This window comes from Sprattus sprattus, assembly GCF_963457725.1.
Source record: "Sprattus sprattus genome assembly, chromosome: 1".
In the NCBI taxonomy this organism is placed as follows: Eukaryota; Metazoa; Chordata; class Actinopteri; order Clupeiformes; family Clupeidae; genus Sprattus; species Sprattus sprattus.
The window spans coordinates 27,394,544-27,407,043 of record NC_137920.1 but is presented as its reverse complement, the minus strand read 5'-3'; the positions used below and the strand labels follow the sequence as shown (position 1 = coordinate 27,407,043).

Here is a 12,500-nt window from a genome sequence, read left to right as displayed (position 1 = left end):
ATATCTTGATCACACCAGATTGTGCCAATCCACTTGCAATTTCCGTTAACAGTTCCCTTAAAATTCGAAGGGTGTTTCAGAGCGGTTTTCACTTGACCTCCAGTCTGCTTACAGCGCGCTCACAAAGACATTGACATCATCAACAAGCCTAATATACAAGAATATCTTTTTTTCCTGTCAATTTCTAATCTCTTATTTATGGACCTTGGTCCATGCAAACATCTGCTTCATATGCCTTAACCCTCTAGAGTCTGGAAACCATGGGCATGCAACCACGGCAACCTCAGCAGCCTGAACCTGAGAGCAGTAAGCACATTGGTTCAGCTCTACAGTTCTCGGCGGGGTCGGATGTGTGTGTGTGTGTGTGTGTGTGTTTGTGTGTGTGTGTGTGTGTGTGTGTGTGTGTGTGTGTGTGCTTGAAGGAGGGGTGAGTGTGTGGGTTACTCACATGACTTCGAGGCGGGCAGTCTTGGTGTCGTTCCCGGCCTGTGAGATGACCTTGCAGGTGTAGTCTCCGATGTCCCCGGACCAGGTCTGGCTGAGGTGCAGCGCCCCCTCCCTCACCGAGATGCGCCCCCCAGGGGTGAGGCTCACCTGACGCGGACCCTTCTTCCACAGGAACCTGAGAGGGTTATTTATTATTTATCATTGAATTTATTTGGTATTTATAGTAGATATTGGATTCTTTCCTTCCAAAGTCTTCTCTTCTGTCTATCACATGCCTGCATACTGGATTTCCCATGTATAAGTGCAAACCCTCACTGCCACAAACACACACAGAAAACTTCATTTCCCAGTGTGCACTCTCACCTGACATTCACTCTGGGGTCAAAAGTCGCCCCGCACTCCAGCACAGCTGTGGTGCCCTTGATGACACGTTGGTCCTCTGGCTCTCGTGAGATGAATGTGCGACCTGTGGTTAGATAAGAACTTCATTATCATCAGTACTTTCATCATCATCATCATCATCATCATCTTAATCATCACCATGGAGTTTGAATTTATTCCGCTAACATAATTATCGACTAAGCCTCTCTAAACCCTAAACTAACTGACACCTCAACCTCACATCTAGTCAAATCCAGCTCATTGACAATTTGACAAAAATATCCTTATAATTATCATAACCTTCATCGTGGTTGATTACGAGGATCATCGTCAACATTCTTATCATTACCATCATCATCATGCTAATCCTAATCACCATGGTTATTATCGCCGCTCCGTTTCATCTCTCGCCCTCTCTGAAGACTGCTCTTGTCGACATAGTGAACCGCTGGCGAGAATATTATATTCTCTCAGAATTCCAAATGACTCCTCGTCTTATTAGAGGAAAACTAATTATATTACATTAAACACACACGCACACGCGGAGACACACACACACACACGAGCCGTGGGCAAACTAAAAGAGCCCGAGAAAGAGAGAAGGCCTTGAACGAGACAAAATGTCAGGATCAGAGTGAGCTTCAATAAAGCGCATTTTTCACACGCACTTCAGTTGACCACAAAGGGAAATAATGATATAGGGCTCTGGGAAGGACACGAAAGAGAACGTTCCGGAAGAGGGTGGCGGTGGGGCGAGCGAAAGGTTCAGATGGCGTGTCTGGCTTTGTGATTGCTTGGCTGCTTGGCAGCTTGGCAGCAGGGGTCTGTGTAGAGGGTGAAACGCTCTTCTGGCTGAAGTTCAGTGTTTTTGCCTTTGCTTTATCTGGTTGATTCTGGAGTTGTTCTTGAATGTGATTCGCTAACGCTTGGCTGATTGGCCTGTGATGTTTGACGAGCCCCTGTGATTGGCCTGTGTTGTTTGGCGAGACCCTGTGCTTGGCTGTTTTGCGAGACCCTGTGATTGGCTGTCTAGTGAGACCCTGTGATTGGCCTGTGATGTTTGGCGGGACCCTGTGATTGGCTGTTTGACGAGACCCTGTGATTGGCCTGTGATGTTTGGCGAGACCCTGTGATTGGCCTGTGTTGTTTGTTGAGACCCTGTGATTAGCCTGTGATTGGCCTGTGTTGTTTGGTGAGACCCTGTGATTAGCCTGTGATTGGCCTGTGTTGTTTGGTGATTGGATGACTTACTCCACACGGTGAGTGATGCTGCGGCGTCGACCGCTCCCTCTGTGTTGGCGGCGTAGCAGGTGTAGTTGCCGGCGTCGCCGGGGGCGATGGGTTGAATCAGAAGACCACCAGATTCCAGCAGTGTGAAGCGAGGAATCTGAACAGAGCCACTGGCCAGGACCTGAGAGCCTACACACACACACACACACACAAATACACAAACACACGCGCACACACACACAACGAACACACACACACACAAACGCGCACAAATACATACACACAAACACACACACACACACACGCACGCACCAGACACAGTAAAAATCAGATATTCATGAACTTCCTGTCCATGCTGTGAGCAGATGAAGTCTGACAAAACAAAACTCAATACCATGTCATTAATATAATCCTATATTAAGGTCCAGCATGAAATACATTTATGAAGTTAAGATTGCAAATTTATGAATATGGCAGTGACAGTTTTTGTGTGATTTTTGTTTTTTGAGTGTGTATGTGTGTGTGCGTCCGTGTGTGTTTCTGTGTGATTTGTGTGTGTTATTGTTTTGTGCGTGTTTGCATGTGTGTGATTTGTGTGTGTGTGTGTGTGTATGTGTGTTTGTGTGCATGTGTGTGTGTGTGTATGTGTGTGATTTGTGTGTATATGTGTGATTTGTGTGTGTGTGTGTACCTTTCTTCCAGACGATGGCTGGTTTAGGGGCGCCTGATGTCTGGCAGGTGAAGAGCGCCGAGGTGCCGTCCGTCACGGTGATGTCAGAGGGGGTGGTGGTGAAGTAAGGTGCCAGGCCTAAAGGTCAGAGGTCACACAGTGAGCCTGATGTCATCTCAAAAGGGCCAGTTACACAACGAGTGCATCACAGTGAGCCTGATGTCATCTCAAAAGGGCCAGATACACGACTAGTGCATTACAGTGACTAGTGTATGATGACAGTATTTACGTATGGTTTAGACTATTGTTTACTTAGTATTTTTATATTTATTGTTACTGAGTAATTCATGGCTGGTGTTCTGATATTAAGAGTGAACTTGACTGAACTAAAATTCATGGATAGAGTAATTAACAAAATGATAGAATTAATAATGGATGAAAATGGAGAGAGTGGTCATTTAAAACATTGGTTTCAAAACAGCTTAGTGGGTATACAGTGTCCTCACTATGGGGTCAAAGGTTACTATTAAAAGGATGAGCGGAACAAATTAAGCAAAAAAACGATGTCAGTGATGGCATTTGTTTATATTACAAGTAAATAGGCTGGCATACAGCATGTGTAAGAGCAGAGTAGAATGTGTGCGTAATAGTTTGGTGGGAAGTGTACCGCTTTTTACCTCAAGAGGCACTAGTGAGTCACTGTAGCGAAACACGCAACGCAAAGTCATGGGCATGAGCTAATAATGTCAGGAAATGGTGTTTTTAATTACTTAAACCCTATTTTAGGCGTTGTCTGTCCAGTCGTCCTGTCTTGAGCACTCCCTGTCACACTTACCAACAGGCAGACTGCACCTTGTTTAGTGTGTAGTGTGCTCCTGCCACACAGCAAGGAGTTGCATACGGGTATATGATCTATACAGGCTCTGGGGTTGCATACGGTTATGATCTACACAGGCCCTGGGGTTGCATACGGGTATATGATCTATACAGGCTATGATGTTGCATACGGGTATCTGATCTATACAGGCCCTGGTGTTGCATACGGGTATATGATCTATACAGGCCCTGATGTTGCATACGGGTATATGATCTATACAGGCCCTGGGGTTGCATACGGGTGTCTGATCTATACAGGCCCTGGTGTTGCATACAGGTATCTGATCTATACAAGCCCTGGTGTTGCATACGGGTATCTGATCTATACAGGCTCTGGGGTTGCATACGGGTATATGATCTATACAGGCCCTGGGGTTGCTGGCAAAGTGATGATTACAGAGAGTGTGCATGTGACGCTGTGTGTATGTGTATATAAAAGAGAGAGAGAGAGAGAGAGAGAGAGAGAGAGAGAGAGAGAGAGAGAGAGAGAGGGAGAGAGAAGGAAAGAGAGGGAGAGAGAGAAAGAGAAGGGATAGATAGAAAGAGAAGGGGGAGAGAAAGAAATAGAAGGGGGAGAGAGAAAGAGAAGGGGGAGAGAGAAAGAGAAGGGGGAGATAAATATTGGAAGTTAGAAGAAGAATGAGAGGAGTGAAGCAAGTGACTGTGTCTGTCTCAGAGAGAGAGAATGAGTGTGTGTGTGTGTGTGTGTGTGTGTGTGTGTGTGTGTGTGTATGTGTGTGTGTGTGTGTGTGTGTGTGTGTGTGTGTGTGTGTGTGTGTGTGTGTGTGTGTGTGTGTGTGTGTGTGTGTGTGTGTGTGTGTGTGAGTGTTGAAGGGGTTGATGTCTCTCTGATTAATTACACTGTTTGATAAGACCTCTGAAGCCCCTAATCAATTAACAACAGACAGAGAAAAAGAGAGAGAGATGAAAAGGGAGGGGAGAGAGAGAAAAGCAGAGACAGAGAGAAAGGGAGAGAGGGAGGGAGAGAGAGGGAGGGACAGAGACAGAGGGAACAAAAAGCAGAGATAGAGAGAAAGAGAGAGACGGAGAGAGAGAAAGAAAAGTAGAGACAGAGAGTCAAGAGGGCTGAGGGATGAGATGCACCAATACTTGGGCGAGGCAGAATGAACATTTGACAAACAACTGCTGAGTCATGTCAGGTTGTGTGTGTGTGTGTGTGTGCGTCTGTGTGTGTGTGTGTGTGTGTGGTGTGTGTGTGTGTGTGTGTGTGTGTGTACGTGTGTGTGTGTGTGTGTGTGTGTGTGTGTGTGTGTGTGTGTGTGTGTGTGTGTGTGTGTGTGTGTGTGTGTGATTGGTGAGTGTGTGTGCATGTTTGTGTGTGTGTGTGTGTGTGTGTGTGTGTGCACGTGTACGTGTGTGTGTGTGTGTGTGTGTGTGTGTGTGTGTGTGTGATTGGTGAGTGTGTGTGCATGTTTGTGTGTGTGTGTGTGTGTGTGTGTGTGTGTGTGTGTGTGTGTGTGTGTGTGTGTGTGTGTGTGTGCGTGTGATTGGTGAGTGTGTGTGCATGTTTGTGTGTGTGTGTGTGTGTGTGTGTGTGGGTGTGTGTGTGTGTGTGTGTGATTGGTGAGTGTGTGTGTGCATGTTTGTGTAGGTGTGCACATGTATCTGCTCTGTGTATGTGTGTGTGTGTATCTGCTCTGTGTATGAGACTCACTGGTGACGACGAGGTGTGTGTGGGCCTCCACCTCTCCGGCTGCATTCCGGGCGAAGCACTGGAAGATTCCGGAGTCTTCCGGCTGCACCCGCCTCACCTGCAGACTCAGGCTGGCTGTCAGCTTGTAGCGTGTGTTGTTCAGCGTTGCCAAGGGAACCGCATCCTTGAACCACTCCAGCTTTGGTGCTGGTACACCTGCAACAGCAACAGAAAAGTCCAAACTCAGACTAATGTACAACACAACACAGATATTACTCTACCACAACAGCCTCAAATGAACAACTGAATCGTCGTAAGAATTGTATTACACTGCTATTAAATTGACATAAAATTACCGCAGGGCAACGTCAAAGCTCTATACTAAAAACAAATAAACAAATAAAGACCAATGAAAGTGCAGTATACAAACACCTATAAACAAATAAAGACCAATTAAAGTGCAGTATACTAACAACAAATAAACAAATAAAGAACAATGAAAGTGCAGTATACTATCAGCAAATTCAATATTTGAGGACAAACCTGAGAATAAAGAATATGTTACAGTAAAACCGCCATAACATAAATAAGATATGAACAGATAAACAATCACCGAGAGACTGTCATTCAATTATACAAAACACTTCCACACAACCCGTCAGGGACTGACACAAGTCTCACACGACTGACACAAACACTGAGGGTTAACGCATAAGATTAACACAAGTGTTAACCCGTCGACCCGCCACCAATTAGGACGGCACGCGCGCACCAATAATGAATAACAAATCGCCCTCTTTCTCCCTTTACAGAGCGCACCAATAATGAACAACAAAACCGCCTCTGTCTATCTCTCCCTCGACACCTCGCCACCTTTGGCAGTCAGGCTGGCAGGTGTTTGTGCATGTATTCATTGCTAATGCGAAAGCAAGGCTAATCAGACGCCAGATGCTAATGGCTTGTAAGTGGGTATGGCACGCATTATAAATAATACAGGGGTACAGAATAGGAGGAGGAATGATTTATTTAAAACAGGAGGAAGGAAGGAAGGAGGGGGGGGGGGGGTCATGGCCACATAACACAAACATGCCGTTAGCGAGGGGCATGCTCGGAGCTTGGCGGAAGGTGTGTGTGTGTATGTGTGTGTGTGTGTGTGTGTGTGTGTGTGTGTGTGTGTGTGTGTGTGTGTGTGTGTGTGTGTGTGTGTGTGTGTGTGTGTGTGTGTGTGTGTGTGTGTGTGTGTGGTGCCGTGGAGGAAAAAACACCATCGGGGAATGGAACACACGTCTGGAACTGTGTGGACTTTTTTAAAGAAGTTGTACTCTTGCTAAACACTCACAGGCTTGATTTGCTAATTTTTTAGTAGATGTCTTTTCCAAAAGTTTCTTGCTGCCTCTGCACAGGCTGTTTCTCTCAACACAAATAAATAATGTATGAATTGAAATGATAAAATGATCAGAATAGTTCTTACATGACGCACAAAAAACCCACACGAATACATTTACTCAAAAGATCAATGACATGCTATTAGAATATTTTTTTCATGATATATTCGTTCAGAATGGGCCTCTATTCTTCTTATATATTGACCTACAGTACACACACACACACACACACACACACACACTCCAACCGTTTCCCATACACATTCCCTTGTTTAATTCATAGCTCAGTTAGCATTTCTGTCAATAGGCATTCATCAGGGAGGACACTAGACATTAATTAATGGGGCCTTCGTTTAATTAATGATCACAATGAACAATTAAAGCGGTAATGAAAACTCTCCCAACACACATGGGCACAGGGGGAGAGAGGACTGATGTCAGGAGAGGGGAGAAGAAACAGGACACAAGAGAAGAGAGGAGAGGAGAGGGGATGAGAAGAAGTGAGAAGAGGAGAGGAGATGAGAAGAAGAGAGGAGAGGAGAGGAGAGGGGAGGAGAGCAGATGAGAGGAGAAGAGAAGAAGAGAGGAGAGGAGAGGAGAGGAGAGGAGAGGAGAGGAGAGGAGAGGAGAAGAGGGGAGGGGAGGAGAGGAGAGGGGAGGGGAGGAGAGGAGAGGTGAGGAGAAGAAGAGAAGAGAGGAGAGGAGAGGAGAGGAGAGGAAAGGAAAGGAAAGGAGAGGAGTGGAGAGGAGAGGAGAGGAGAGGAGAAGAAGAGAGGAGAGGAGAGGAGAGGAGAGGAGAGGAGAGGAGAGGAAGAGAGGAGAGGAGAGGAGATGAGTGGAGAGGAGAGGAGAAGAGAGGAGGAGAGGAGAGGAGAGGAGAGGAGAAGAGGAGAGGAGAGGAGAGGTGAGGAGAATATAAGAGAAGAGAGGAGAAGAGAAGAGAAGAGAAGAGAAGAAAAGAGGAGATGAGAGGAGAGGAGAGGAAAGGAGAGGAGAATAGAAGAGATGAGAAGAGAAGAGAAGAGAAAAGAAGAGAAGAGAAGAGGGTTGCCAAAGAGGGTTGTTGTTGCATAGCAGTGCGATTTTTCACAGCTTTGACCAAACACACTAGAAAAGTCTCTGAAAGCTGTCAAATCTAACATCCTTTTTTCCACCAGAAACATTTTCTTTAACACCATCTTTCTTCTCCGGCTTTTCTCCTCCTCTCTTTCTGACAAGAGCATCTATCAGGTTGAGCTGTCAGATGAGAAATAATAAAAACGGGAGACTTTGTTTGAGCAGCGTGAGCGTGGAGTGTGAGACAGACAGAGAGAGATAGAGAGAAACAGAGAGAGATAGAGAGAGATAGAGAGACAGAGAGAGAGATAGAGAGAGAGAACGAGAGACAGCGCTTTTTTAACACCATTATTACAAAGTTTGACACGTTTGGAGAGAATATAGGTCATGACTTCAAAGCAACTCGTTAACACAGCCACCCTCAGACTACCCTCACACACACACACACACACACCCACACACACACACACACACACACACACACACACACACACACACACACACACACACACACACACACACAGACTCACACATGTACGTACGTGCTTCTTGAACTCCCTGAATCATCACTCAGTCTGGTTATTAACCCCACTCCCAACCACCCCACTGACAGGCATCCCCCCCCCCCCCCCCCCCCCAGCACCCGTACACACACGCGTGAGCATACACACATACACACCCGTACACACACGCGTGAGCATACACACATTCACTTTGAGTCTTCCTCTCAGCAACTAACCCCTGCCTACAGGGGCCCTCCCACTCATGAACCTGTGAATCTGAGATCTCATCTGAGTTTAATAGCCATTTAATCCAGAGAGATGGAGAGAGAGAGAGATAGAGAGAGAGAGAGAGAGAGAGAGAGAAAGAGAGAGAGAGAGAGATGGATAAAAGACAAAAGAAGAAGAGATTGAAATGTCAGTTGCAATGGTCAAATTGCAGAGAGTGTTCTTGATGTAAACTGACTACTGCTTTTGTGTGTGTGTGTGTGTGTCTGTGTGTGTGTGTGTCTGTGTGTGTGTGTGTGTGTGTGTGTGTGTGTGTGTGTGTACACTCACCTCTGGTCTGGCAGCGGATCTCCACACTCTTGTCCACTTCCACCATCAGCCTCTGTTTGGGCTCAGAGGTAAAGTAGGGTGGCTCTGTAAACAAACACACACAGAGTCAGGTTTGATATTCACACACGTGTGTGTGCTTGTGTGTGTGTGTGTGTGTGTGTGTGTGTGTGTGTGTGTGTGTGTGTGTGTGTGTGTGTGTGTGTGTGTGTGTGTGTGTGTGTGTGTGTGTGTGTGTGTGTGTGTGTGTGTGTGTGTGTGTGTGTGTGTGTGTGTGTGTGTGTGTGTGTGTGTGTGTGTGTGTGTGTGCGTGCGTGCGTGTGTGTGTGTGTGTGTGTGTATATGTGTGTGTGTGTGTGTACATTGTCTATAGTGTGTGTGTGTGTGTGTGTGTGTGTGTGTGAAACGTAAGAGAGTGAGTTCTCCTCCTTAGGCCAGCTGTAGAGAGCTCTGATTACGCTTCAGATTAGATTAGCCTTCACTCTCACACACGCACTGACACACGCACGAACACACACGCACACACACACACACACACACACACACACACACACACACACAGACAGACAAAGATATACATACAAAAACACACACAAACATAAACAGAGACAGAAATGATACACACACACACACAAAGAAAGACAAACAAAGATACACATACACACACACAGTTTTATAACTGTATGGGTAGAATAACAGGGGCCTGTATTGTGTGGTGAGGGCATAATGAAGTTGACAGCATGCTGAGGCCTTGAGTCTGCCTTACAGAGACTCATCCACACACACTTTCAGACACAACTTACAGAGACTCATCCACACACACTTTCAGACACAACTTACAGAGACTCATCCACACACACTTTCAGACACAACTTACAGAGACTCATCCACACACACTTTCAGACACAACTTACAGAGACTCATCCACACACACTTTCAGACACAACTTACAGAGACTCATCCACACACACTTTCAGACACAACTTACAGAGACTCATCCACACACACTTTCAGACACAACTTACAGAGACTCATCCACACACACTTTCAGACACAACTTACAGAGACTCATCCACACACACATTCAGACACAACTTACAGAGACTCATCCACACACACTTTCAGACACAACTTACAGAGACTCATCCACACACACTTTCAGACACAACTTACAGAGACTCATCCACACACACTTTCAGACACAACTTACAGAGACTCATCCACACACACATTCAGACACAACTTACAGAGACTCATCCACACACACACACACACACACACACACACACACACACACACACACACACACACACACACACACACTCACACACACACACACACACACACACACACACACACACACACACACACACACACACACACACACTCACTCAGAAATAACTTCATACACACAAACCCACTAAACTAACAAGCTAACTTTTGACATTACTTATTAATACAGGCACGCTCTGGTCTACTAACAAGATCAAACAAGTCACACACACACACACACACACACACACAAATACACGCAAATATATGCATACGCACATGCATATACACATGCACATTTTACCCTAAAAACACACACACACACACACACACACACCTAGTACAGTGATGTAGGCGCGGGGCTCTGCAATCTTACCCTAGAAACACACACACACACACACACACAGACACACACACACACACAAACCTAGTACAGTGAGGTAGGCACGGGCCTCTGCGATCTTGAAGGACACACAAACACACACATACAGAGACACACACACACACACACACACACACCTAGTACAGTGAGGTAGGCACGGGCCTCTGCGATCTTGAAGGACACAGACACATACACACACACACACACACACACACACACACACACACACACACACACACACATACAAACACACATACAAACACACACACGCACACACACACACCTAGTACAGTGAGGTAGGCGCGGGCCTCTGCGATCTTGAAGGTGCTGTTGCGGAGCAGGGCCTCGCACACGTAGGGCCCGGCGTCGGCCTGGCCGGGGCTCTGGATGGTGAGGCGCCGGCCGAAAGACCCCACGCCCTGAGTCAGCCGCACACCGGCACGCTTCCACACCAGCTGCAGACGCTCCACCGGCCTACAGGAGGAGAGGAGAGCGGGGTGGGGTGGGGCAGAGGGAGGGAGGAGAGAGGAGAGGGATGGAGGTAGGAGATAGAGAGATGAGAGAGGGAGGGAGGGAGGTGAGGGAGTAGAGAGAGGGAGAGAGATAGAGAGAGAGGGAGAGAGATAGAGAGGGAGGGAGGGAGGCGACGGAGTAGAGAGAGGGAGAGAGAGAGAGTGGGAGAGAGAGATAGAGAGAGGGTTGGAGGGAGGCAAGAGAAGAGAGAAAGGGAGGGAGGGAGGGAGGAGAGAGAAGAGAGAGAGGTAGGGGAGCAAGAAAAGAGAGAGAAGAAGGGGATAGAAGAGAGAGAGAGAGAGAGAGAGAGGGATGGTAATGATGATAGAGATTAGAGTGAGAGGAGGAACATTAAGCCACGTTAAGCTTTTTCCTTATAATGAGTGTCGATGGAGAGGAGCACGCTTAAGATAACGACCACATTCCTTGGATTTCGGTTTTCAGTTTCCATTTTCTTTTCATATGGAAGTGTCTATGACAAGCGATGTGTGACAGAAATGTGCTCTTCTTTGATCGATGTTTAGGTACATTAAGCCTGAATATTCCTTATTGCAACAGTAGGTCTACCAACAAACTTTTAAAACCAAACAAAGTGGAAGCTGAAGCTCAGCTGGTGACAAACACAAATAGTGTTCTTGAATGTGTTTATGATCGAGAGACGTGTAAAGAGAAGTGTTCTCCTGATACACAGCTGTTTTGGTCCATGGCGTTATGTTCAGCTTTACCTTATAATGCTGGCCAATGAAAAAGAGAGGGCTTAAAGCAACAAACCTGTTTCATTGGATTTCAGTTTTGCTTCTTTGAACACATTTGGAGATCACTGATTGCTGTTGTGGGACATTAAGCCGCGACGTTAAGCTAAAACGGTCGTCAATGGGGAGGAAAATGCTTTGAGTGATTTAACGGTAATAGCCAGAGGATTTCTGATTTGAATTTTTGGACAGGGGAAAGTGTTTCTGACAAGAGATGTCTCAGAGAAACTTAGGTTTGGAACATTAAGCCTCATTAAGCTGTTTGTTTCACATTAAGCCTTTTACAACGTCCCCCTCTGCCTCCTTCTTTATTCCTCTAATTTTTTTCCTCTCACTCAGCTTTCTCCACTCTCTCCTCCCATCCCTGGTTTCCACCCATCTCCTCCCCTCCTCTCCCCTCTCCAGTCCTCTTCACCTCCTCTCCCCTCTCCTCTCTGTCCCTCTCTCCTCTCCTCTTCACCTCCTCTCCCCTCTCCTCTCTGTCCCTCTCTCTCTCCTTCCTCTCCCTCTCCTGTCCTCTTCACCTCCTCTCCCCTTTCCTCTCTCTCCCTCTCTCTCTCCTTCCTCTCCCCTCTCCTGTTTTCTTCACCTCCTTTCCCCTATCCTGTTTTTTTCACCTCCTCTCCCCAATCCTGTTTTATTCACCTCCTCTCCCCTCTCCTGTTTTATTCCTATCCTCTCCCCTCTACTGTTTTCTTCCCCTCCTCTCCCCTCTCCTGTTTTCTTCACCTCCTCTCCCCTCTCCTGTTTTCTTCACCTCCTCTCCTGTCTTTTATCTCCTCTCCCCTCTCCTGTCCTCTTCACCTCCTCTCCCCTCTCCTGTCTTC

The 12,500-nt window shown here is 46.6% G+C and overlaps 1 protein-coding gene across 1 annotated transcript in view; it reads right to left on the bottom strand.

The window, feature by feature from the left end:
- Positions 1–12,500, bottom strand: part of sdk1b (sidekick cell adhesion molecule 1b) — a gene marked incomplete at both ends in the record, with an annotated part of 254,956 nt that overhangs the window by 94,765 nt on the left and 147,691 nt on the right. The window contains 7 exons of the mRNA XM_080843197.1: positions 449–622; positions 811–913; positions 2,080–2,247; positions 2,750–2,866; positions 5,280–5,474; positions 8,758–8,841; positions 10,692–10,882. Coding sequence (XP_080699323.1) covers positions 449–622; positions 811–913; positions 2,080–2,247; positions 2,750–2,866; positions 5,280–5,474; positions 8,758–8,841; positions 10,692–10,882 — 1,032 coding nt within the window. The remainder of the gene's footprint in view (positions 1–448; positions 623–810; positions 914–2,079; positions 2,248–2,749; positions 2,867–5,279; positions 5,475–8,757; positions 8,842–10,691; positions 10,883–12,500) is intronic.